General features: G+C 50.1%; 1 protein-coding gene across 1 annotated transcript in view; it reads right to left on the reverse strand.

The window, feature by feature from the left end:
• Positions 1–6,294: 6,294 nt before the first annotated feature.
• The window catches only part of LOC127392373 (S-adenosyl-L-methionine-dependent tRNA 4-demethylwyosine synthase TYW1-like), a 107,594-nt gene continuing 87,937 nt past the window's right edge, over positions 6,295–25,951 (reverse strand). The window contains exons 15-16 of the mRNA XM_051636188.1: positions 23,053–23,220; positions 6,295–7,977 (exon numbers count right to left, since the gene is read on the reverse strand). Coding sequence (XP_051492148.1) covers positions 7,756–7,977; positions 23,053–23,220 — 390 coding nt within the window. The 3' untranslated portion in view covers positions 6,295–7,755. The remainder of the gene's footprint in view (positions 7,978–23,052; positions 23,221–25,951) is intronic.

The raw sequence follows: 25,951 nt of genomic DNA on the forward strand, positions 1-25,951 counted from the left end.
TTTGGTTGGAAGGACCTTTAAAAATATTCTAGTCCAACCCCCCTACATGAGCAGGGACTTCAACTAGATCAGGTTGTTCACAGCCCCATCCAACCTGACCTGGAATGTTTCCAGGGATGGGGCATCTACCACCTCCCTGGGCAATCCTGGGTCAGGGTCTCACCACCCTCAGTGTAAAAAATTTCTTCCTGATACCCAACTTAAATCTCCCCCCTTTCAGTTTAAAACCATCACTCCTTGTGCCATCACTACAGGCCCTGCTAAAAATTCTGTCCCCATGTCTCCTACAGGCTCCCTTGAAGCACTGAAAGGCCCCACTAAGGTGTCCCCAGAGCCTTCTCTTTTCCAGGCTGATGTGCATGCAGAACATAAACACATATTTTGAAATACAAGAAAATAGAAACATATTTTGCTTTTTCTGGGAAGCTGGATCCTGCTTCCAGCAGCTCCTACCCAACCCTCCCTAGACTGCCAAGGTCATCCAGCCTCACACAAGGCATTTCCCCCCCTGCCAAGCTTCAAAGGATTCAGGCAAAAAGAGATACTGAATGAGCACCACGCTGCTCCTCTCAGCCCATGGGCTTCTAGGCAGCACCACAGTCCCCAGCAAACTTGTCCATGCTGAGGCTCCTGGTGGAGATGATTTTTCGGCCTCTGAAAGGCCAGAGCAGCTCACAAAAAGGATCCCAGAAATGCCTTTTTTCTTTGTTCTTGCAACTCTGCCCATTTCCCAGCAGGTTTTGTTACCACCAGGGTGGGTGCACCCTCCCCACCTGCCTGGGCTGGCAGGGCAGAGCTGCCAGCAGCCCTCACCCCATGGGTCCCCAGGAAACATGGCCAAGGGGCCTCGAAGCCATAGTCACCACTAACCCCACCAGCACAGCTCATCCCATGTGGCACCACATCCCCAACCCTGATCCCTACAGGCTGCAAAACTCACCTGCCACACCACCCAGGAGCAGAGACACCCTGCAGCACCAGCTCCTCCACGCTCAAGAATCTATCTTGGAAGCTTAAAACCAACCCCACTTCAACTGGGCAACTCCAGTAGCTTTTATAACCTTCCCAAGGGTCTTGCCCGAGTCCCTCCCTCCTGCTGCCTCACAGCAAACAAGATCCACCTGCAGAGTAAATCACCTGATGGTGATTTTCCTCCCCCAGAGCCCTTTGCCAGCTGTGTTGCTCCTTCCACTCAGCAGTGTGTCCCTCAAGGGCAAGGGAAACACCCTGGAACAGCGACCTGGGACAGCCCAAAATGCAAAAAGTGGAGGTTTTAGGAAAATAACTACAGGGACCAGAAGGATTCTGCTGTGGGCCACGTCCACCTTTGCTGTGCTGCATGAGGTGGAGATGGATGCTTGCTGCTGCTCTCCAGAAGAGCTCTCAAGGAGCCATGGTGTGGCTGCTGGGGAAGCAGCACCAAGTATGGTGCCTCCAACCCCTGCTGGGTGTCTGCCCCAAATCCTTCTGAAAATATAAAGAGGGGGGAAAAAAAGTGTGAAGAAGGGAAATGTGGGAATAACATATTCTGAAGCCCCAGCACAGCACGGGGGTGTCATGTCTCCATGTCATCACCCCCAGCTCTCTGTCATCACACCGTGTCACACAACCAGACGCCGAGGCTGCGCTGCTCCTCAGGTGCTCTCGGCTCCAGCAGCTCTCCTTGTGGCCAGAGGACACCAACCATCCCTTCCTCAGACCCAGAGGCAGGGTTTGGTGCTTCACTTTGAGCAGTTTCTACACCCTTCTTCCAACCCCATGAAGCTTTGTCATCTTATTTTCTCCCTGCCTCACTGGGGAGGAGTGAGCAGCTGGGTGGGCACCTGGCAGCCAACCCAGGTCAACCCACCACACACATCCCTGCAGCTGCTCTGAGCTCCTTGTCCAAGGGGGCATTTGCAGACCTTCTAGAGACCATAGAATCATAGAATCCTAGTGGTTGGAAGGGACCTGGAAAGATCATCCAGTCCAACCCCCCTGCCAGAGCAGGGTCACCCAGAGCACATCACACAGGAACGTGTCCAGGTGGGTTTGAATGTCTCCAGGGATGGAGACTCCACAACCTCTCTGGGCAGCCTGTCCCAGGGCTCTGTCACTCTCACAGGAAAAAAAAAAATTCTGATATTCACCTTAAACCTCCTATGCTCCAATTGGTATCCATTACTCCTTGTCCTATCACTGGTCATCACTGAAAAACGCCTAACTCCATCTTCTTGACACTCACTCTTTACGTATTTGTAAACATTGATGAGGTCACCCCTCAGTCTCCTTTTCTCCAAACTAAAGAGACCCAGCTCCCTCAACCTTTCCTCATCAGGGAGATGTTCCACTCCCTTCAGCATCTTGGTGACTCTGTGCTGGACTCTTTCAAGCAGTGGTCCTCAGGCCACAAGGACCTCAGCGTTGGAGATGGGCCCCACAGGACAGGGGGGGTTTGTGCCCCTGCATCCCCAAGGGCTCCTCTCAGCACGTGGCTGCCTGCCACCCCCCGGGGATGGCACAAGGCTTGGAGGCCTCACCAGGAAGGGAGAATCACCATCCCCCATCCCTCTGAGTGAGGCTCGAGTTCAAAAAGCTGGGTAAGAACTTCAGTTCTGTGGCCTCACTCTCTCGCTGCAGCTTCTTCATGGTGCTCAGCAGCTTTGGCAGCTTATTTGTTTGAAGAAACCCAAAAGCTTTGCTCTGAGCAGGGGCTGGGGGGGCAGCAGCTCAGGTATGTTGGTGCTGCCCATGGAAGCAGAGCAGGGTTCCTGCAGTGCCATGACCCTGCTGCCAGGGAACACTGTTTTGTTACCAACGTGCTGGTGCCACCACCAGCGTCTTGCAGCCTGGGCTCCTGCCTGCAGAGCTCACCAGAACCACAGAATCACCAAGGCTGGAGAAGACCTCTCAGATCACCAAGTCCAGCCTATGACCAACAACCCCACATCTCCAGACCAGGGCACCAAGTGCCACCTCCGGCCTTTCCTTGAACACCTCCAGGGATGCTGCCTCCACCACTTCCCTGGGCAGCCCATCCCAATGTCTGATCACCCTCTCCATGAGGAAGTGCTTCCTGATATCCCACCTAAACCTCCCCTGGAGCAGCTTCAGGCCAGGCCCTCTCGTCCTGTCAGTACTGGCCTGGGAGAAGAGCCCAACCCCAACTGAGCACAACCTCCCTTCAGGTGGTGGTAGAGAGTGAGAAGGTCCCCCCTGAGTCTCCTCTTCTCCAGGCTCAACACCCCCAGCTCCCTCAGCCTCTCCCTGTAAGACTTTCCCTCTGGTCCCTTCCCCAGCCTCGTTGTCTCCCCTGGACCTGCTCCAGCACCTCCAGGTCCTTCCTGCAGTGAGGGGCCCAGAGCTGCCCCCAGGACTGGAGCTGAGGCCTCCCCAGGGCTGAGCACAGGGGGAATCACCTCCCTGCTCCTGCTGGCCACACCATTCCTGACACAAGCCCTGTTGTGACCTACACCAGCCCAACGCTGCAGTCACAGCCCATGCTGGCAGTGCCCCACCAGCCCCTGGTAAGGTCTGACCATGGCCAGGGGGAAAAACAGCCCTTGGCATGCAGTGGTTCACAGGCTGGATGTTCATCAGAAAAGAGACCTTTACACATTCACCCTGCACCTGGGCAAGAAGCAGAAAAAAAGGAGGAAAGTTGAAGTTAAACCCCCAGGCTCATAAAAATGTGTCCTCACTTCTCTGGCTTGTAACCATGGAGAGATCAGAGATGGTGCCAGATGCCTGGGAAGAGCCACCCCCAGGCCTCAGGGGCTGGAGCAAGGACAGGAGCCCCCAGCTCCCCAAAACCCAAAGGGCACCATGGTGGGCTGCCAGTGCCTGTCCCCTGAGGACAAGGGAAAAGCAGGAGCTGAAGCCAAAGACATGTCCTAAAGGGGCAAATACAAACTGTAAGCCACATCTAAAGATCTTTTTCACTATTGTTTTATAATGCATTGTTTTATGCTGTATTGGTTTATTATTTATTGGTTTATTGCATCAGTGTTGTTAATTAGCCGTGCTCACATTATAAAAGCCCTTGCAGGATCTCCCTGAGTGATAAATAAACTGCACCACTTCTTTTAGAACCAGTCAGAGGGACATTTCACTCTCTTTGCAGCATCCCCAGCTCCAGCTCTTACCCCCCAGGCTGATGTGACTTTGCCCTGCCCTGGCAGCCACAGCCAGGGCACAGGGTGACAGGCTCTGCAGACAGCCCGACCCCCAGCTCAGGATGAAACACCCCTTCCAACAGCTTCCAGGCACATGGTCTGCCAGCAAACATCACTCGTAAATCAGCTTTATTTGAGTTGATTTTAGGGATGGAAAAAATATGGAATTACAATTTCCTGATATCCAAGCTGAACCTCCCCTGGCACAACTTGAGGCCATTTCCTCTTGTCCCATCCCTTGTTCCTGGGGAGCAGAGCCCGACCCCCCTGGCTCCAACCTCCTCTCAGGCAGCTGCAGAGCCAGCAGGTCTCCCCTCACCTCCTGGTCTCCAGGCTGGACACCCCCAGCTCCCTCAGCTGCTCCTGCTCAGACTTGTGCTCCAGCCCCTTCCCCAGCTCCCTTGCCCTTCCCTGGACACGCTCCAGCCCCTCAAGGTCCTTCTTGTCATGAGGGACCCAAAACTGACCCCAGGATTCCAGGTGCCCCCTCACCAGTGCTGAGCACAGGGGGAAATTGTTATGGGGGAAACCAACCTTCCAGCAGGTTTCAGCTGCCCTCCCTGCACCCCCAGCCAGAGGAGGAATCTCCAGCTGCCAGCAGGGCTGTGGGTAACTGGACAAGCAGCTTCCCATTTCCCGGGACAAGTCACCCCTGGGGCTGCAGCGTTTAACAGCTCATTATTCTGGTCTTTGATGCTGTTTCCCAAATAACAGCTCTTTAGCGCTAAGATGATTCAAACAGCTGATCTAATCTGAGCCCCTGGCAAAGAGGATGAAATTTGTGAGGCAGCAGCGGCTTGAGCTCCCAGCTGGTTGCCCCAGGGGTGAGGATGATGTTATTCTCAGCATCCCTAAAAAACCCTGCCAATAGGAAAGGCAGGAGGTGGCAGGATGGGGGTGAAGGAGCTGCCCCGGTGCAGGTGCTGGTGGGAGGTGAAGGGACATGTCCCTTATTCCCCACAGCCACCTGGCCAGGGTGGCCAAGGGCTTCCAACCTACCCTGCGGGCAAGGAACAGGCTCACCTTGGAAAGCCAGGCTCCATCAGAGAAGTGGAGAACCCTAAAGCCCACATGGGACTTGAACAGTGCCAAACATGACCAAGAGAACAGAGAAGTGACAGAGCAGAGGATGGGATCATTCCTGGCGAAGCAGTGGTGGGAATAGGACAAATCCTTCTCCCTGAGGTGAAAGTGGAACATCATTTCTTAAGCCTGTTTCTTCAGGAAATAAATCTCTAAGACTAACCTCCCATGAGGATTTGGAGGTACTTTTAGAAAATATGGTCATGAGAGGAAGAGAAATGTCATTTTGGAGACCTTGCTTGAAGACAGGTGCCCAACACTGACCCAAATACACTAAGATCTTCACTCAGAGTTTTCAGTGCTTCAAGGAATTAATGCTTTTCTTCCACCATTCACTGAACAGCAAAATATATCACCAAGAAATAAAAAAAACCCAGACATTTTCTGGTGTAACAGTGCCATAAGCAGAGGCCCTCCCAGCTCAGGTTGGTACTTCCCAGTTCCCATGACTGGGGCTGGAACAGATGAAACACAGGAATGTATCTTAGCTAGGAAGCAGCACTAGCAACCCAGATCTGATCTCACCATGACCATGGCCTGCCCACCCTGACAGCAGCTTTCAAGACAGGCCATGACACATGGTGACCTGGGCACAGGGTCCCACCAGCCTGGCTGGGACACTGGGCACATGGAGCCAGATGCCACCACACAGCATGGACACCTTGGGGTTAAGAGTACCACAGCTGGACTTGGGTGATGCAGCACACAGAAAGCAGCAACGCTGTCATGTCAGGTTTCTGTTGTAGGAAGACAAGACAGATGGCTTGAAAATGTCCTGTGCCTCCTCAGGGCTTGCTGGTGCCACCTGTGCTCTGCTGGACATTGGCCTGAGGAAGCAAAGTGACTTCTCACCACCTCCAACCTCCATTCAGTGCCTTGGGGAGAGGAACCAGGTGACCAGACCCTCTCCATCCTCCACGGACACACAGATGCTCTCCCTTCCACCCCATGTGCTACCAAGACAAAAGAAGATAATCTGCAGTGTTTGTGCTTCTGAACCTCCTAACATCCCTTTGCAGCCCCTTTCCAACATCCCACACAGCAATGACAACAAAGGTGCTCTAGGGAAAATGACTTTATTTTCTTTCCTCTTTAGAAACACTTTTTACAGTTTGAGAAATTAGGTTCTTTATGAAAAAAAATCATCCCAGCCTCAGAAGCAGCCTTCTCCCTGTGCCACGGGCACTGGGCATCGCTGGCTTGGCCCTTCTCATTGAGGTGGGAGCACCATGAACACCTCCAATCTGTGCTCCTGGAGCTCCACAGGAGAGCAAACTCTCAGGCATCATTGTGTTTTTCTTCCCACCAGCAGCTGACACCCCTGGCTCCCAATTAAAGCTCTTTCTGCAGGGGGTTGGGCCAGGCTCCTCAGCTGAAGGGCAGGGTCAAGCCCTCGTGGTGGTGGGACCCAGTGCCCAGGCCACCCTATGTCATGGCCTGTCTTAGAAGCTGCCATCAGGTGGCTTTTACCAACGGAAAACAAACCACCCCCCTCTCATTTAAAGGCAATTTGCCAGCCAGGCTGTGGTACCTCCAAAGAGAACACCCAGGGCCTCTGAGAACAACAGCTGGAGATAGGTCACTGGACCTTTGTCTGGACATCACATCTCCCAAGAGTTGGTTTCTTGACACACGAGTTCTCAGCCAGGTTGTTTTCCTTTGCATCAGATGACCACTGCCCCCCGACCAGCAGCCACTGTTGACTTGTGGGTGTGGAGTGAGGGAAGCCACCCACTGCTGGCCCCTCAGAGCACGTCCTCACCACCAGCAGGACACTGGACACACCCAGCAGGAGCCTGAGGGGGCTCTGAAGCACTTTGTGTTGTGTGCCAGGGAAGGGGGATAAAACTACTCAGACAACATTCACTGCCAAACCCATGGAACTGGAAAACATTTGGAGAGATGTCAGAAGCTGCAGACAATACTGAGTGGTGCTGTTACTTGTATTATTCCCCAGCTTCAGCTTTTTGGGATCTTTATAGGAATTGTCACCAGTGTTTAAAACACACCAATCTTTGTTCCTGACCACACCATGATAACTGCAGCAGGGCCCAGCTCTTAGATCCAGATCCATCTGAAGTTCTACCACCACAGTTCCAATCCAGCTGTGGCCATGGAATTCCCTGGGCACTTCTCATGGACGAGGAATGTTTGGTGCTGAACTGGGTGCTGGGCTCTCCCAGCAGCAGGGACCAGCAGTCACACCAGTGCTCCCCTCTCCACATCCAGCTCCAAACCACCTCTGGTGTGGTGACCCCAGCCACTGCCTCCCCCACCCTGCTGCCAGGTAGCATCAACTGCTGGCACCATTTGTGATTTACCTTGAGATGGAGCCTTAGAAATATCTTGACCCAAATAGCCCTAAAAACAGGAGGGAAGGGTTAAATAAAGGCTTTGCCCTCCTCAATATCAAACATCATAAAAATCTAGGCGTAGAGATTCAAAGCTGGTGTTAGCCTGGAGACAGAGACTGAAAGCTCAGCAGTCAGACAGGAGGTGGGTGAGCCCCAGTCTAACCTCAACACCCAGAGATGTCTCTGGCTTTGTTCCTCCGCTGGTATCTTACATCCAAGGGATCAAATCCCCGTTCCCTGGACCCAAACAGGGCCCAACGAGGAGTTCTGGCTGCATAATCAGTCGCCGTGAAGCTCCTGGACCCGCCGCTGCCCTCGTGCTCCCGCACCAGCTCCTGGAAGCGCTCGTAGTCGATCCAGGTGCACCACTCGCCATCCATCTTGAACTGGAAGGAAAAGGAACATGTTCCTGAGCCAGGGAGCAATGGGGAGGATGAAATACCACATTTTTGCTAAGCCGAGCTGGGTGTGTATTAAAGCAGTCCCCCAGCTGTAGTCTTTTCTAGCCACATGAAGGTCCAGGGCTACGAGGATGATGAAGGGGCTGGAACACCTGCCTGAGGAGGAAAGGCTGAGAGACCTGGGGCTGTTCAGTCTAGAGAAGAGAAGACTGAGGGGAGATCTAATTAATGTCTATCAATACATGAGGGCATCAAGAAGGCAGGGACAAGCTCTTGTCACTTGTGCCCCGTGACAGGACGAGGGGCAATGGATTCAAACTGGAGCCCAGGAAGTTCCACCTCAACATGAGGAAGAACTTCTTTCCTGTGAGGGTGACAGAGCCCTGGGACAGGCTGCCCAGAGAGGCTGTGGAGTCTCCTTCTCTGCAGACTTTCCAGACCTGTCTGGATGCCTTTCTGAGTGACCTGCCCTGGTTTTGGTCCTGCTCTGGCAGAGGGGTTGGACTTGATCTTTGAAGGTTCCTTCCAACCCCTGACATTCTGTGATCCTGTAGGTAAAGGCATCTAGAAGCTCATGTAGGAGAACTGCTCTGATAGGGAAAAAAAAAAAAAAAAGAAATTCAAGTAGAAAAATACCCCAGACTTACTGTTCTGCACTACATTTCACCCACGAGGTTTGACAACACACACAGATATAGGATGGACATTTTACTTACAGCTTTAGTCATTTAGAACTGTTTGCCAGCAGAAAATCATCTTGAGAGTTTGACTGTCAGGTGTGTTGCTGGACCCTTTGAACTACCTGATCCTACCACCACTTCAGCCCCACTTCATTGAGTGCATCACAGAACGGTCAGAGTTCGAAGGGACCTTAAAGCTCTGCTAGTCCCAATGCCCTGCATGGGCAGGGACACCTCCCACCAGCCCAGGTTGCTCCAAGCCCCATCCAACCTGCCCTTCAACACTGCCAGGGATGGGGCAGCCACAGCTTCCCTGGGTAACCTGGGCCAGGGTCTCACAACCATCATAGCAAATAATTTTTCTGAAGATCTAATCTAAATAATCCCAAAGCCACTTCCCAGACATGTCTGCTCTTGCCAGTTGTCACCTACACCTGAAAAACCTTGATTTGAGGAACTGAAAGAGCCCTGGAGGAAACATGTACATTTGAGAGTGACACCCAGGTACCCCTTGATGAAGGGACCTTTCCAAGGTCAACCAAGGGCCCCTTTTGGAGCATGTGACACCCACCCCAGGGCAGCCACAGCCTGGCAAAATGGTCCTGGAGCAACACCAGAGCCACTTGCTGTGGTGACTGGGATGGATCTGGGCAGTTCTTGAAAGGGACAGGAGGGTTATGTTTGGGAATGGGAGAAGATAAGAAGCTTTAGTGACACGAATCCTCTTTCCCTGTGAGAACGTGAAGAATTACTTATTTTGACAAGCTGGAGCTGCATTTGTCTAGCAGACCAGCTCTGCTAATTTAGCAACAGCCTCAACTGAATCCTCAATTAGGATTTATGTGAGCTAAGAGCTTATTATGCACTTCATCCAAAAAAAAAAAAAACAAAAAACCAGAAGAGAAAACAAATTGACTCCCTGTTTTTTTTCACAAACCTAAATGGCTACATATTTAAAATGGCACTTGACTTTGTGCCCAAGAGCTAAAAGCTTTTTTGGTTAGAAAAGCTGCTGACACTTGCAGGATTCTGCAATCAACCATTGCTCACGTTGACCTATCCCTGCCTGTGCAATGCCAGCAGATCCTTGCAGGAATTGTCCCCTGCACAGCATGGAGATGTGGGACTGCAGAGTCAGAACAGGGGGGACAAAGTCCCACCATCAATTAACTCACCCAAAGCTTGTTCTTCACACCTGGCAGTGGAGGCCACGTTCCACCAAGGTGACATGTCCTCTCCAGCACAAACAGCCACAAGTGAAGTGATATCAAAGGGGACAATGTATCACCTGCAAAGCAGCAGGTTCCAAACAGGATTCAGGCTCAGGAGACCTGAACTTCCCTCCCAGTGCACATGGAGGTGCTTGGTGACAAGTTCACACCACACCTAAGACTCTCCCCTCCCCCCAGATTTGGTTCATTAACACTCAGCTAATTCACACCAATGAAGGGGATAAAACAAACGCCAGGATCCAGCAAAGGCTGCAACACACATGGCCCATGGGAGAGCTGCTCAGCACACGAGCTGCTGTGCTTATTCCCACGATGGGTACAGAGCACTTCTGACATCAGATGGGGCCCAAGAGCCTTGAAGCCAACCAAGAGAAACTGAAAACCTGAAGAACAAAAAAGCCACCCAGACCTGAACTCAGCTGCACAGGTAACTGGATAAAGCCTGTTTCCTTGAAAACCAAGGATGCTCAGATCTCAGGAGAGAAGGGGGACCTTGCAACAAGCCACTGAACCTGAAGTTCAGGGTGGCTCAGGAGCACCAAAGCCCCAGGAGATACTGGTGCCAGCCATTCAGACCAGCTGAAATGAGGGTCTAGACCTCAGCCACCATCCCCAACCCTAGCAGTGGCATAAATATCTGCCTCTCCAGAACCTAAAGGCCAGAAACTGCAGGAGATAGAACTATTTCTAGATGAAGCCCCACTCAGACCACTGCTATGTCAAGCCAGTCAATGGTGATGCAGCTGCACCTAGAGCTGGTTTAACTGGCAATGGGTGGGTAGAACCCACCATCCTATGAAGGGCCAGCATCAGTGCTGCTGTTTTCAGCATCTGCAGCAGCTTCAACACCAGGGTAAGACTGTCACAGCCCAGCCAAGGGCAGGAGAGGTCTCATATATGGATGAGAGCCTGACATGAGTTTCTGGGACACAATCAGATGGTTTCTCTCCTTTTAGAAGCAAATTACCTTCTCCCACCCCCATGTCATGCTGCAGCTGTGTCTCATCACATCAGCTGTTCTTCCATGGAGTTGGTGACCTTTGATGAGGCCAGTAGCAGAGGAAATAAAACCAACCATCTCCCACCACCAGTCCCCAAAAGTGCCCATCACCCAGAGGCCACCAGAGGACACACAAAGAAGTGAGCAGGGGCACAGCCAGCCCCAGGGCAGTGTGCCCAGACCCATCAGCTCCCAGGCTGTGCTGCCCAGCAAGGTGGGGTGCTGAGAAGTGGCCTGGTGAGTAGCCAGAAGGGACCTCTGCCCTCTCCTCCCCACATTGCTCCCTCACCTTAGCATAAAGCACTCTGAGATTTCCTGGAGATTAAACCACTCTCCTGTGGGATAAAACCTCTGGGCTTGCCTAAAACATGGGCTTCTCAGCAGCCTCACAGAGTAGTCAGGTAGGAAGGGACCTCTGAAATTACCTAGTCCAACTCCCCTGCTAGAGCAGGGTCACCTACAGCAGATCCCACAGGAACACATCCAGATGGGTTTGGAATGTCTCCAGAGAAGGAACTCCGTCATCCTCACAGTAAAGAAGTTCTTCCCTATGTTTAACTTGAACTTCCCCTGCTCCACTTTGTGCCCATTACCCCTTGTCCTGTCACTGGACACTGCTGAAAAGAGACCTCAACTCTAGCTAGCTCCCCAAAATGAGATTTTGAGCAACACAACGTTGACTCCACCTGAAGGTGCAGCTCCTGGTACCAGGGAGCTATTGCAGCCAGGAGCTGGTTGCTGCAGACTAAGGGGACAATGTCCAGAACAGCCAAAGTCCCACCAGAACAACCAAAGGCTGCTTGGGAATCATCACACAAGCAGCTTAAATAATACCCAGTATTTTTAGTGCTGCAAGAGCACAGCTATAAAGCACAAGGCAAAGGGAGCGACCCCTTCCGCGTGGCATGGAGAGCCAGAAATTCTGCTGAGGAATAAAAACTGGACAAGCAAGGGGTGGGGGGGAACAGCCTCAGTCACCCACAAGATTCACAGGTTGGGTTTGAACAGTTTTGTGATTATTCCATAGATAACAAGAGTTTTAAAACTCAAAAAAGTCTCACAACAGCCACAGAACAGCTGAGCCAACAGTAACCACTGGTGTTACTTCAGACTCGTGCAGCCAGGGGTTTTAATCCAATTTTTCAAAATCTGTTAAGTCTTTTAAATTAATAAATATCTTGACAAAGGAGAAATGGCTAGCATCATTAAAACAATGCTAGCATCATTAAAAAATACTAACTAGGTTCCTTCAGCTGGCTCCGAGGCCAGGCTGTGTTGTCTGGAGAGGAAAACTCACCCTTCCCAAGGGCTTTTCTCAAGCAGCAAGATGACCCAGGAGGCAGCACATGCCTTCCCTCAGACCTCACGCTCCCAGGGTCCCCAGGCTCTGGTCCCCAGGCTCCAGTCCAAACAGTCCCACCAGCAATGACCCCCTGCAGAACAGGCACTGGTGCCCAGCAAGGCTAACTCCAGCAGACTCTGCAGGCAGGGCAAGGAGCACCGTCCCCAGCAGGCATTAATACTGGGAATGAGAGGCAAAGGAATCACAGAATCACCAAGGCTGGAAAAGACCTTTCAGATCACCAAGTCCAGCCTATGACCAACACCCCCACATCTCCAGACCAGGGCACCAAGTGCCACCTCCAGCCTTTCCTTGAACACCTCCAGGGATGGTGCCTCCACCACTGCCCTGGACAGTCCATCCCAATGTCTGATCACCCTCTCCATGGGAAGTGCTTCCTGATATCCCACCTAAACCTCCCCTGGAGCAGCTTCAGGCCAGGCCCTCTCATCCTGTCACTATTGGCCTGGGAGAAGAGCCCAACCCCACCTGAGCACAACCTCCCTCCAGGTGGTGGTAGAGAGTGAGAAGGTCCCCCCTGAGTCTCCTCTTCTCCAGGCTCAACAACCCCAGCTCCCTCAGCCTCTCCCTGTAAGACTTTCCCTCTGGTCCCTTCCCCAGCCTCGTTGTCTCCCCTGGACCTGCTCCAGCACCTCCAGGTCCTTCCTGCAGTGAGGGGCCCAGAACTGGACACAGTACAGGAAATGAGGGGAAACTCATAATGGCCCTCAAAGCCAGAAAAGCAAATGTAGGCATGATGCTGGACCAGCCCTGGGGACATCTGGGGTTCCACCTCTGCTAGGAATGGCATGGCTGGACCCAGGGGAGCTGCAGGACAATGGTGCAAAAGGCTGGAGCTTCCTGCCTGGGCTTGCTCTCCATGGTCAATCCTTCAACCTCTCTACAGCAAAACTAATAGATATGCCACCAAGACAAGCAGGAGCCAGGAATAGAGAGCCAATTTATCTGGGAGGATCAACAGAGCATGGCTTACACTACTCTCATAACTCACAGGAGTGGAGATGAACAGGACATTGCTTTAAATTATCTTTGGCAGCAGGTTCACAGCTGCTTGGACTGCAGAGAAAGAAGCTTCTCGCTGAGAAACCCACCAGCATCCATGAAGGAGAAGAGCCACACATCATATTTCTTACCAATGTATTTGCATAAACACTTATTTTTGGGGTAAAAACATATAAAGATATTGAAGACAATATAGTAGTACAGTTTACTATATTCTTCCAGACATTTATAACTGCTGAGAAATAAACACAGGGTTCACATCAAGGGTTAAAATATAGAAGAGCAACAGAGATGACAACACACAAAACACTAACGAATGGAAGTCAGACAAACATCAATTAGTTTGTGCTAAAAAAGATAAAGTTACATTTCCTTCTGATAAAAACACAGTAAAATGAGGAGGCTCCTCTTCATCCATTACTCTGGTCTTTCCTTAGAAAAAAAATTGTCTTTTCAGGAAAGTACTAAAAAGTATGGGCTACAGAAGGAAACAAAGCAGAGTGGTGGGTAAAGCCTGCTGTGGCTCCTGGCAGAACAAACTCTGTGTGGAAGGACAGAGTCCATCCCCAGTGGGGAGAGGATCCATGGAAACCTCTCTCTGATGAGCTGCATCCCCAAAGAGCAGAGGGAAGACTGGGAAGAGAAAGCAGAGCTTCAGGTCTTGCAACAGCAACTCTTTAATTACTCGAGGACATGAAGGTTAAGTAGTTCAACAAATGGATTCTTCCCCAGGCAGATGCACAGAGTTTAATGGTTAAATACAGCAGGTTTTAAAGACCACACAGACAATAATAATCCATCAGTGGTAAGCAGGGAAAACAGCACGTGCTTCAGCTGCAGGAGGCAGGGGAACTGGTGTGGTGTCACAGGGCAGGGAAGGGACAGCCCACTGCTCCTGACAGCTTCTAGCTGGGATCTCCAGAACCTGAAAACTTGGCTTGGCCACATGTTTCAGTCAACACTTCGGTTCACATGAAGCATGAGACACTAAACAGCATCTCACAGAACCAAGTCTCAGCAACTCAGCTTTCATAAGGCCAGCAGGTCCACACTTTTTTATCCCACCCCAAACACCCAATGAAACTCAACTGCTGGCTCTGCTCTTAGACATTCAGAAATGATTAAGTCTTCTCCCTGCCAGGGTGTTCAAACCCCAGCCAAGCAGCAGAAGCTGACAGCTCACAGAGGGGGGCTGTGCTGCTGGGGTGCCCCACTCTCCCCAGAGAGTGGCTGGATCCAGCTCCATCCCAAAGCCCCTTCCCAGCTGCCACCACACACCAAGCCCTGATGCCACCAGCACTGCTGCTGCCCGGGGAGCCTTTGGCCACCCAGGGCTGTGAGATGCATTTGGGGCTGCAGGCAGGGGGTTGCTTTCCAAAAATAAAATAAAACCAACAAAATAATTCTGTGCAAAAAGACTTGTTCCTTTTTTTAAGGGAAGTACCACATCCAGAGCCAGCACACATTACAGCTCCTGCATGACCTCAGCATTTAAACATGCAGAGGGAGTTAAAAAGAACCCTTTTACACTTCAGTTATATTATTTCCTGTGAAGGAAACTTATCTTTGGAGAAGCAGTCAGGATATCTTCAGTCTGTTATTCAATGGCTTTCCTTAAAATACTTTCTTTGCTGAGCTTGAATATATTCTTTTGCTCTTAAGGAAAAGCACTGTTCTGGGGGGATGGAGTGTGGCTTTGCACACAGGTCTTAAGCAGATGTATTCATTTTTAATCCCATGCTTACATGTCTGTGGTGCTGAAACTCAAAAGCTTGTTTTCAAGTATCTGTGCAGGCTCCTGCCAGCTGTGCGGACTGTGGATCTCAGGTCACCTCACATCACACAGGGCCACTGAAGATCACTCACCCCCAGGGGTACCCAACAGGGCTTATATTAAGATTATTTTGAGAAAAAAAAATTGTAATAGAGACTCCTTCCTGTGAACCCCTGGTGGCAGCTGCAACAAGTCAGAAGCATCAAACCACTGTTTCAATCTGCAGTGATATCTGTGAATATTCACCTGTGCACACATCAATATGTGAATAAAGAAATAAACCCATCCCAGCTACTTTTCACACTGGCCATGTGGCCAGTTAACACCCATCACAGCCCTTTTATTTTCTCTTATGTTTTGATTGTCACCAAAGAGAGCAGGGGACACTCACAGCCCCCAGGTCTGCTGCATTACTGGTCCTAAAGAAACATTCCCAAAGCCGCCGAGAGCAGCTCTGCCAAGCACAGCCACACCTCAGCAGGGGGATGGACACATCTGGAGCTGCTGTCACGGACAGATGCCTCATGAACTGGTGCAGCTGGGCTCTCACAGCCTGCAGGAGCTGAGGCTGAGCAGGAAGTGGGCCCAGGAAGGTTCTCCCTGCTCTCCCTTCAGCTGACTTGCCAGCCTTCACCTTTATGATTCCCCTTCTGAAAATTAAAATCACACCTTCCCACTCCCCTTCCCAAGATACTTGACTTCGCAGCACTAAGACCACCTGGCACAGGAGATGTCTGGGCAGAGGGCAATGCCACGTCCAGTGCGTTCCTTGGGAATTAGTTACCACTCCAGACTTGCCAAACAGCAGCTTCCAGCTACTGCTTTGCTATGGCTGTGTCCACCAGCAGCCACTTCTCTGGGCAGGACAACAAAAAAGGCAGCTGGAAAAATGATCTTCATGGCTCCAGCCCTGAGCTCCTTAATTTAAATCTGAAGACAGTCCATCACTGCAATAAACAAAACAGCCTCTGCATTTTCACCCAGGGTGTTATTAAATACACCATATATAATGGGAGTGCAAAGCACTCTCATTATGCAACTGCTATGACTGTTTTTGCCACCTGCCAGTATGAAGCTCTCCAAGTCAAACAAATAATTCATTAAATTATTACATGCAGTTTCTAACCTAATTAAGGCTCACAATTATTTAAGGCTCCCTTTGTTCAGCAGTGGAAGTGACTGAACTGGAGTCACTGAGGAAAATATTGTAGATAAATCAATCTTAACAGGGTCACATGTCTTGATAAAAAGCTAAATAACTTTTCTTTTTAATCACCAGCTGTAACCTCAGGCTTTAGAGGGAAGAAATCAAGATTATTAAGTTACAAATACATGCAACAGAAGGTAACGACTGATCCAACAGGACACCAGGCGTGCAGGGGTGAGAGTCTGACTACATCTCATGTCCCTGGGGCTAAATGAAAACCTGCAGTGACCCCGAGCCCTGGGAATAAAGGAGCTTCAAACCCCTCAGCATCCTCACAGACAGGGGTTCTGACCAGTTCTGGAAGTCCCCACCCAGTTGAGATGGAAACAAACCGCAGCCTTGTAGCTGCAGTTACACATCCAGTGACTAAGCGCTCATCAGCAAGCAGACGTGTTAAAGCAGATGAAAACTCCCCAAAGCTGGTGGCCAGAACAGCTGGAGATGGGATTCACTGTTGTGTTTTCCAAGAGAACAAAACAAAAAGGTGACACCAAGGTGACAGGAAGGCTGAGCCCAGCCATGCCAGGTGGCAGTGTCCCCCGCCAGCGCTGCACGGCCCTGTGGGGCTGCTCCTCTGCCACTCATCAGCTCCTCTTTATTACACCTCATCTTGCAAGAGTTATTCTAAAGAAAAGATTCATTATAGTAGATTTTTTTTTTAATCCCTACCTGCTGCAGAAAAGAACATCTCACCTGCCAATTCAGCCAGGGCTACACCCAGACAGTTTTAATTCTGATGGATAAAAAAGGGATTACTTCAGCCCAACTGTGATCTTCTTGTAATAAGAGATCAAGCCCAGCAGAGCCACCTTCCTATTGGAAGGAGACAAGAGAAATAAAAAAGCCTTCAGGAAACATCAGATTTCCCCCTCCTGCCTGCACCACAGCTCTTCTTTGGTTACCAAGACACCTTGTCCTCAGCTAGGGAGAAGCCAGGGAGCAGCCCTCTCCATTGTGGCTGCTGCAGACACAGGGATTTGGTGACCTTCCGACGGGCAGCAGCAGACCAAGTTGGTTTTTCTCCTTGCAACCCTGTCACAGGTCATGATAGGCAGAAGGTGTGATCCAGACTCTGGATCTGGGACACTGGATGACAAGGACAGTTTCCACTCCCCAAATCATTTGCAAGGCAGGAAGGAAATAAAATGTGATGGACTATTTTTCTCTAATATAACCCTTGTTAGTCGATCTGCAGCTGGTAGTTAAGTGCTTGCTTCCTTTCCCTCCCTAAATATAGATGAAAAGCTCAGCATGGAACAACTTCAACGCCTTTCACCCAACCTCTCAAGCTGTCTGCAAGAGCAGCCAGGGCACACGTGAAGCCTTCAAGTCCCATCTAAGCCCCAGGGCTCAGAAATGGGCTGTGCTGGAAAACCCAGTGGGAAGGAAAAGGCCAGTTCCTTGGTTGATTAGTTTGTTGATGGGAGTGATGAGCACCTTTGGCCTTGCTACTGTCTCCCTCCAGCTCATTTCAGTTCAAACTACCTGTGACACCTGCCCTGGAAGTACCCTGGGCATCCTCAGTGCTGCATTTTGGTTAAAGAAAATGAAATTATTACAGGGACCTTTCTCAAAGCACCTGCCTTGGGTCCTTTTGTGGGGGCCAGGCTTAACCCTGCCACGCTGGAGAACATAACACCGACCCAGACCAGATTCACCTGGGAAATAACCCAACTGGTGAGCCAGGGGAGGGCGAGGCACAGGACTGCATCCAACAATGAGGGAACCTCTGGATCCAGGGTATGGACCAGGATCTGCTTGGGGAAGTCTGACATATCTGCTTCTTAAGGTATAAAAGGCTGATGGTAGCCACTCCTGTGAGCCCACCAGCCATTCCTTTCACCCAGTTAACCGAGACCTCCAAAGAGAGAAAAAAACACACTTTAAAAATGGATTTCAGGACAATTCCCTGTGCCTTGCATGGCTAATTGACCTGGAAATCAAATCCCACATCCCAGGGAAGAGGCAGGGATGCTCACATGTCCCAGAGAACTTGCTAAGGGCCAGACCAGGCAGCAGCAGCACATGATACCAACTGCTCTTGTGAGAAACTTGTGGCTGGAAAGCAACAGGGAGAACTTGGCTGGAAAACAACTCACTTGAAAAAGCCAGGTAGGTATTTAAATGCCCAGAACAGGAGATAATTACCAGACAAACATTTCCACACAAAGGAGAAGGAAGCAAACACACGTGTAAAGAGAATTTAACAAAACTGGCAGAAGGTTTTATTCTAGAAATTACCAAGCTGCTAACTTTCATTCAGAAAAGCCTTTGCTGCCCCTTCTTGGGCACTTCTTAAGGTCTTCTCAAGGATATATTTATTGTCACAACCCAGGAAAAGCAGCCACCTAAGGGTTTTCTCTGGAAAAGGTTACTTGAATTAACTGATAAATTATAAAGTTGCTGATGTCTCAATATCTCAGCCAATTAGTTCACAAGCACTGTAATAAATCAGATTTTTTTGTGGCATGGTGCTTATAGGATTTGCTATGAAGCAAATATAATTACTCAAGAATTTAGCACTACGGCTAAAGAAAAGAATCAAGGAGGATGGAGCCAAAATGCACCAGGAATCTCTAGAGGAAAGACAGAAAGCATGCAGGGGGAGTGGAAAGCTGGGTGGAAGACGGAGGAAAGACAGGAAAGAGGAGCTCTGGTCCCTGTGGGAGCCCAGCCCAGGGCAGGACTGTGCCCAGCGCTGCCTGGCCTCGCTTGTCCTTCAGGGTTAGGAAGCTGATACCCAGTTAGCCCTCCCAAAAAAGCAGGCATACCAGTAACACGTTTTTTCAGGTCACAGCGAGCAGGGTGCAGGTGCTCCCTGTGTGATTTTTTGGGGCTGTGTGAAGGGCAACAGGAAAACATCCATTTTTCTGGAAGACTTCGATTTCTTACACTTCAGGCTCTGCTGGGATGGTGCTGGAGTGCCAGATCCAAAGATCTGGGGTTAAATGGGACACATCTCACCTCCCAAGACTCACCAAGTGCTGAAGGTTTTCACTAGCACCTGGAAATGCAGAACACTGGGACACCAGGGAACCACTTCTGGTCAGCAGGAAGAAAACAAAAGGGATGTGTGTGTGGGAAGAGACTTGGAAGTCTAAGGGGAGATTTTTAAGACTTGAAGCACCCCAAAAATGCAACAGCTCCTCTCTATCACCTCTTGATTTCCCAAGAAAATAACACCAGACACACAAACTGCAGTTGCCCCTACTTAAAATCCTTTGTCTACCTAAATCCCTGGCCTTGAGAGACTCCAGAGCCTAAGCCCTAAACTATTACTCATCACATAAGCAGGTGCCAATCAATGATTCTCCGTAAATCAAGGAGCAGAAGCTGCAAGCAAGATGCAGGATTTCTGACATTTCCAGCCTCTTTCATGCAGGCTGGCATGTTTAAAATTAAACATGTTTAAAGTTAATATCAGCACTGCTTGAGCACCTCAAAACTCAGACCTAGGAGAACACAGGGAAATAAATCTCATTTCCTAATCATTTTTATTACTGTCTTCCTGCAACTCCTTAACTTTTTAAAGATGCCTTTGATTTTGCAATTACTCACTATGGTTTGATTGTTCCCACAGCACAGATTTTCTGCAAATAATACACACTGGCAAATTTTATTCTCCACTGGAGCCTGAAATTCAGAATTAAACTTAATAGAAATAAATTTATTTTTTTATTAGTTATTTTAGTACCAAGATAGATTATTTCCAAATGACACCCCCTCCTAATGGCTTTGGAAAGCAAAGCAGCTGTTGAATTCCTCCTGGGCTGGTATCAATCTATTCTTGTTACTAACAGTGTTACTTAAATTATGCATCAGTGAGGAAGGTGACAATCTGTTTCCTTTCTTTCCCTGGGCCCTCCACCTTAGAATGGAAAAGAGTATTTTGCATTCAAGGATTTGCTCAGGCACAGTTGCCAGTGGCAACAACCAAGCCTGAGACTGTAAATAAAGCGACTTTGAGGTGAGTTAGAACAAAAATAGTACAAGGTATCCCATTTTTCTCTGCTCCTTTACAGCTGTTCCTATAAAACCACAAATCGAAAAGCAAGCAGCAGTTTTGGAACTGCACAGGAGAGTTCAACACTGAGATTTGTGCCGGTTTGTTTGGTGGGGTTTTTGGTAGCTGGGAAGGGCCCCAGGGGGGCTCCTGTAAGAAGCTGAGAAGCTGCCCCTGCTCCAAACCAGCCAAGGAGCCATTAGAGGGACAAGAGATGAAGCTCTGCCAGGAACATACGGAAGAACCGACCTAACCCCTGAGCAGAGGAGCACTTGAGGGAGAGGAGCTGAGCTGGAGAGGCAGAGCAGTGCTGGGCTGGTGAGGAAGGAGAAGGGGAAGAAGCTGCCCAAGCAGAGGTTTCCCTGCAGCCCATGGCCAGGTGGCAGCTGTGCCCCTGCACCCATGCAGGAACCTGGGGGAACATTCCCTGAAGGCACCAGGACGGCAGAACTCGGATGTGCTGCCCCTGGCCTGGGATGGGGCAGCTGTGGAAGCCCCCGGGCAGGGGAGGTGCCTGTTCCCCACCAGCCCGGGGCTCTGCGGGCAGCGCTGGAGCAGCTCCGGGGCTGGTGGGAAGGGCTCCTGGAGGAGAGGCTGCTGGAGGACTCTGCCATGGAGGGACCCGTGGGGAGCAGGGCAGGACTGTCAGGAATCCTTCTCCCTGAGGAGGAAGGAGCAGCAGGAACCACGAGCCTGTGCAGGGACTCTAAACCCCATCCCCAACCCCCTGTGCCTGGGGGGAAGGAGGGAGAGAAACCGGGAACAAAGGGATTTGGGAAGAAGGGAGGGGAGGGGTAACGTGTGTGAGCCCTGCTCTGGGGGTGTCTGGGTCCTGTGGGCACTGATTGGTGTGACATTAAATTAGTATTTTCCCCAAGTTGAGTCTGTTTTGCCCTGCTCCTCAATCAGTGAAGAACCCTCCTTGTCCTTTGAGCTTCTAGTTGGGTTTGTCCTCCCATCCCAGCTGTGTGGGGGGAGCTGAGTGAGCGGCCACGGGGCTGGGTCTTTGTTGTCCTTTGGGCCCAAACCAGGACAGATTCTAAGAATTTTCAGTCATGGATTTAAGATATTTCAGATCTTTTGCTAGTGGTGACTTCAGTCAGTTACTCCTGATGTGCACCGTGGATCCCCGGGCAGCCCAGCTCCACCACACACTAAAACCAGCTCCCACCCAAGCCCTCCTGACTTCCAACACCAGTGAAGAATATGCAAAGAGCCAAATCACCACAGTTAGCATAAGTAGCTGCTCCAGCAGTTGCTTAGCTAGCACATTATTACACATTTTATTATATTCATATTAAGCTTTTCTGAAGTTCCGAAAGCCAAATATCCTCCACCCTTTCTGATTAATTCATTTTTTTTCTGCATTTCACATTGTGTTGATGGTATTTATGAAGGAGCCCAGGTTTCAAACAAAACATTTTACACACACACAGGCTGTGGGACAGTAGCACAGAGGGACACCAAACTGGTGTCAGAAGGCAGACCCACCACTTCTCCATCACTAGGATGGAGAGTGAGCATAATTGTTCTAGATGCTTCATTTGTCCTGTAAACTAGTTTTTCAGAATCACAGAATCATTTTGGTTGGAAAAGCCCTTTAAGATCACTAAGTCCTGCCAAGGCCACCACTGCCCCATGTTCCTCAGCACCACATCTACATGGCTTTGAAGTCCCTCCAGGGATGGAGACTCCACCCCTGCCCTGGGCAGCCTGAGCCAGGGCCTGACAGCCCTTTTGGGGATGTAATTGTTTTCAAGATCCAATCTCAACCTCCCCTGGCACAACTTGAGGCCATTTCCTCTTTCCCCATCCCTTGTTCCTGGGGAGCAGAGCCTGACCCCCCTGGCTCCAACCTCCTCTCAGGCAGCTGCAGAGCCAGCAGGTCTCCCCTCACCTCCTTGTCTCCAGGCTGGACACCCCAGCTCCCTCAGCTGCTCCTGCTCACACTTGTGCTCCAGCCCGTTCCCCAGCTCCCTTGCCCTTCCCTGGACACGCTCCAGCCCCTCCATGTCCTTCTTGTCATGAGAGGCCCAGAACTGACCCCAGGATTTGAGATGCCCCCTCACCAGTGCTGGGCACAGGGGGACAATCCCTGCCCTGGTCCTGCTGGCCACACTTGTGCTGATACAAGCCAGGATGCTGGTGGCCTTCTTGGCCACCTGGGCACATGCTGTCTCATTCTCAGCCACTGTCAATAAGAAAGATCTCCAGTTGAAAAGAAAACATCCTCTGTTAACATCCACATATCAACTTTTTTTTTCCAAAATTATTTTTCCAAAGCAAGAAAAATACATTCTCTTTTCTCTGTTTGGAAGGAAGGAGGTCTGCCGTTCTGGGAGCTATCACAAAGATTTAGAAGAGATAAAACACAAGCCCAGCTTATTCTGGTGTAAATTCCTTAGCAAGCTGTCTGTACCACTGAAAACCACAGTGAAAATACAGAATCAAGGCAAAGCCAGCTCACCCACCTCAACAAGATTTGTTCTTGCCTTTCTCAAAAGGCAAAGCCCATGTGATAAAGCACAGGAGATACCCCAACTGAGCTCCACCTGGAGCTGCTCTATGCCTCTTGCCTGGATTGCCATGGTAGAGCTGTGAGTTACAGCATGACTGGCTGCAACCTGCAGTGCCTTCAGTGACTATTCCACCACCCTCTGCAATACATGCTTGGGTTTCCCCCCCTCCCCAAGAGCATCCAGGTAACCCTAGTGAGAAAATGTGTTGGAGCAAGGCAATTGGGCAACACTTCTGAGGAGAAGACACAGTGCCTTGTCTCACCCACTGGCACAGCCTCACCTTCTTGTGAGCTATCAGCAGGCAGTTGGAGTGCTCGTGCTCACAGGCGATCTCGTAGTCAGGGATGAGGTCAGCCAGCTCCTGGACAAAGTGCACCACCTCCTCATGCCAGGGGACGTTGGCCATGGTGAGGTTGCTGGCCAAGCTCTCACCGCAGTACGTCACGCCCTGAGAAGAAACATGGAACAGTCACCATCAGCTTCACCTTTCACAAGGTCAAGCAGTGCTGGCACATCTGCCCCAGCAAACCCTGCAGGTCTGGTTTGGCTCCCCTTCACACTGTATCTTATGGAAGGCAATAGATTTGGAGATGGCATAAAAAATCAGTATCTCCCTCAGTGACAAATCACCAAACCCTTGTGTGCCCAGGCCACCCCACCAGCAGAACACAGGTTAGTCTTTATCCTGGAAGGTACCTTGAAAAACTTTCAAGTGGAGGATGTTTGTCCTCTTGAGCTAACGAGAGACCTTCAAGGTCATCTTGTTTTGAAATATGTGCCCAGAAGAAAGTCTCACAACCAACCAATGCAACAAGTCAGTGTGACACTCCCAGAGATGACTGTCCTATGTGCCACAGAGGTGAGGACCTCTTCCCTTCCAAGCCAAGGCTGCCATTTCTGCCACCATCCTCTAGTATCCACACAAATCCTGTTCCATTTGGTCGATCCTCCATCCCCTCTCTGGCTGTGTCTGGGCTGCCCCTGCTTCCAGCTCTTCAATTTAATTATGAGAGAATTAAACCCACCTGTTTTAGCTGTAGACAATTGTAACTGCCCAGATCAAGACCATTTTGGCAACAGAGATGAAGAGAGAGCCCCTGCACTCCAAATCCCACTTTCTGTCTTTCCCATGGTGCCCATGCAATGAACCTGGGGCTCTATGTATACGGACGTTTAGTGATTTACTCAAAACCACCCAGTTTTATTCACCTGATTGTTTCAACCTTGAGATCTCAGGGTTCTTCCCAACTACTGGTTATTTTAGAGAAAAATTTAAATACTCCCAGTTTGGGTGTAAGAAACAGGCATTTTTAAAGCATTATGATCCACGTGCAGATGGGCTGGACAGAGTCCCACAGGCAGTGGTGCCCAGACAAAGCACTGACAGAGATGTAGCTTGTTAGGAGAAATGTGGAGATGCCACCACTGGCAGGGTAGCAGCAGCTCAAGCCCAGAGAAACAGCAGGTTTCTTTTAAACACCTTTCTTTCCAAAGAAAAGTGGGGAGGGAAAAAAAAAATAGCTACAGGTGTGCAAATCATCCTTCTCTTCTCTGTGTGCACAAAGAGAATGGTTCTTGAGAGCCCAAAGAGCAAAATCACTTCAAAAAATTAAACAGCAGAAAAGTGGAACAAAGCAGAGGATGTCTGTGAACCTTGAGGTCTCCTGAAGACAAGTGCTAATTTTAGGTTCAAACCAGAGGGATGGAATCAGACTTTAAAGGTGAGTTTGCTCTGTGCATTCCCTTTTCTAAGACCTTTGCTAAAGCAGAAGCAACTCTATGGGGATGAAAGCATCTTCACTGGAGGCAACAACAGAGTTCCCCCAGAAAAAATGAGGGCTTTACTTCTGGCCCTCTGCTCATCTGTTTTTTTTCCTGCAGTAGCCAAACACCTAACAATCATTAACAAAGCCAGCAAGTGCACACCTGGGAGGGACATGCTCTTACCCCACAGGGGTAGGTTGGGGGAGAAAGCACAGGTGGCTGCCCTGGACAGCATCATGGCACTGCCAAAACCTCATCTTCCTAACCCAGCCTGCTTCAGCTTCAATCTGTGCCCCTCCAGAGCAGCACTTCTCCTCCAGCTCCCAGTTAGGATGAGACTTACAAAGCTGTAGGAGAACATCAAGGCTAGAGGAAGGAACTGTTCTTGTCCATTCACTCCTCAGGGGGCAGAAGGACCCCAGTTGCTCAGCCATGAGCTCACAGTTTAGAGGAACCACAGCACAGACCGCAACAGCTGGGTTGCTCCTGCCTCTGCTGCCACCTCCAGCAAGGTTCCACCAAGACCCTCAATCCTGATGTGAAAGAACACAAAACCTCATGTGGCCAAGTGCTTGTAAAAACCAGTTGGAGAACTCTGCCCGACCTTCTCCATCCAGCTACAGAAACACTAGTCACCAGCTTCCAGGATTCCTCTGCATTTCTGGTGGCAGCAGCATGTTCTGCTCACTGAATGCCTGCCAGGGGATCTGGTAGAATTTCAAACAAGACCTTGAGTGTGCTCCTCCTTGCTTTCTCCCCCCAGACCTCACCTACAGGAGAAGGCAGCTACAGCCACTGCTGGGCACTCAGCACTTTGGACCTTTGTTAAAAAACCAGTAAGCAGAGATTTGGAGCACTAGTCCAAACTGCTCAATAAGCCCCTGGGTATCGAGGCCCATGAGCTGGATACAAATACAACACTGGCACAGGAAAGCCAGTGCAAACACCATCAGTAAACAGAGATTATTTTCCAGGGCTGAGTACACAAGCAAACACCCAAAAATATTAAGGTGTTTGCAAAAACACCCTCCAGCTCATCTCACTATTATTACTTTCTTTTGCTTAAATTCATTCAGTAAACACTGAGAACTGTTTGGAAAAAAAGTCCATCTCTGCCTGCATCTCCCACACATGCAGAGAGAGGGTGAAAATCCAGGCCTAAGCTGGTGCCCTAGAAACTCTTCCTGCTTGCTGAAGAGTAGAATTGACTTGATGACATTAAAAAGCAGCTTGTGTTGCTTTGGTCAAAGGCCACCAGAACAATCAAGGAATTTCTCTAATCCTCCCACTCCATGAGGTGCTTTTGTGCGACGCTGCGAGCTGAAGCCATCATCCCAGGGTGGACGTTGGCAGGAGGTGGAAAGGGACTTTTTAAGAAGACTGATGTGTGCTGGTGGCAGCTCTGTCACTCCATG

This window comes from Apus apus, chromosome 18 (assembly GCF_020740795.1).
Source record: "Apus apus isolate bApuApu2 chromosome 18, bApuApu2.pri.cur, whole genome shotgun sequence".
Lineage (NCBI taxonomy): Eukaryota > Metazoa > Chordata > Aves > Apodiformes > Apodidae > Apus > Apus apus.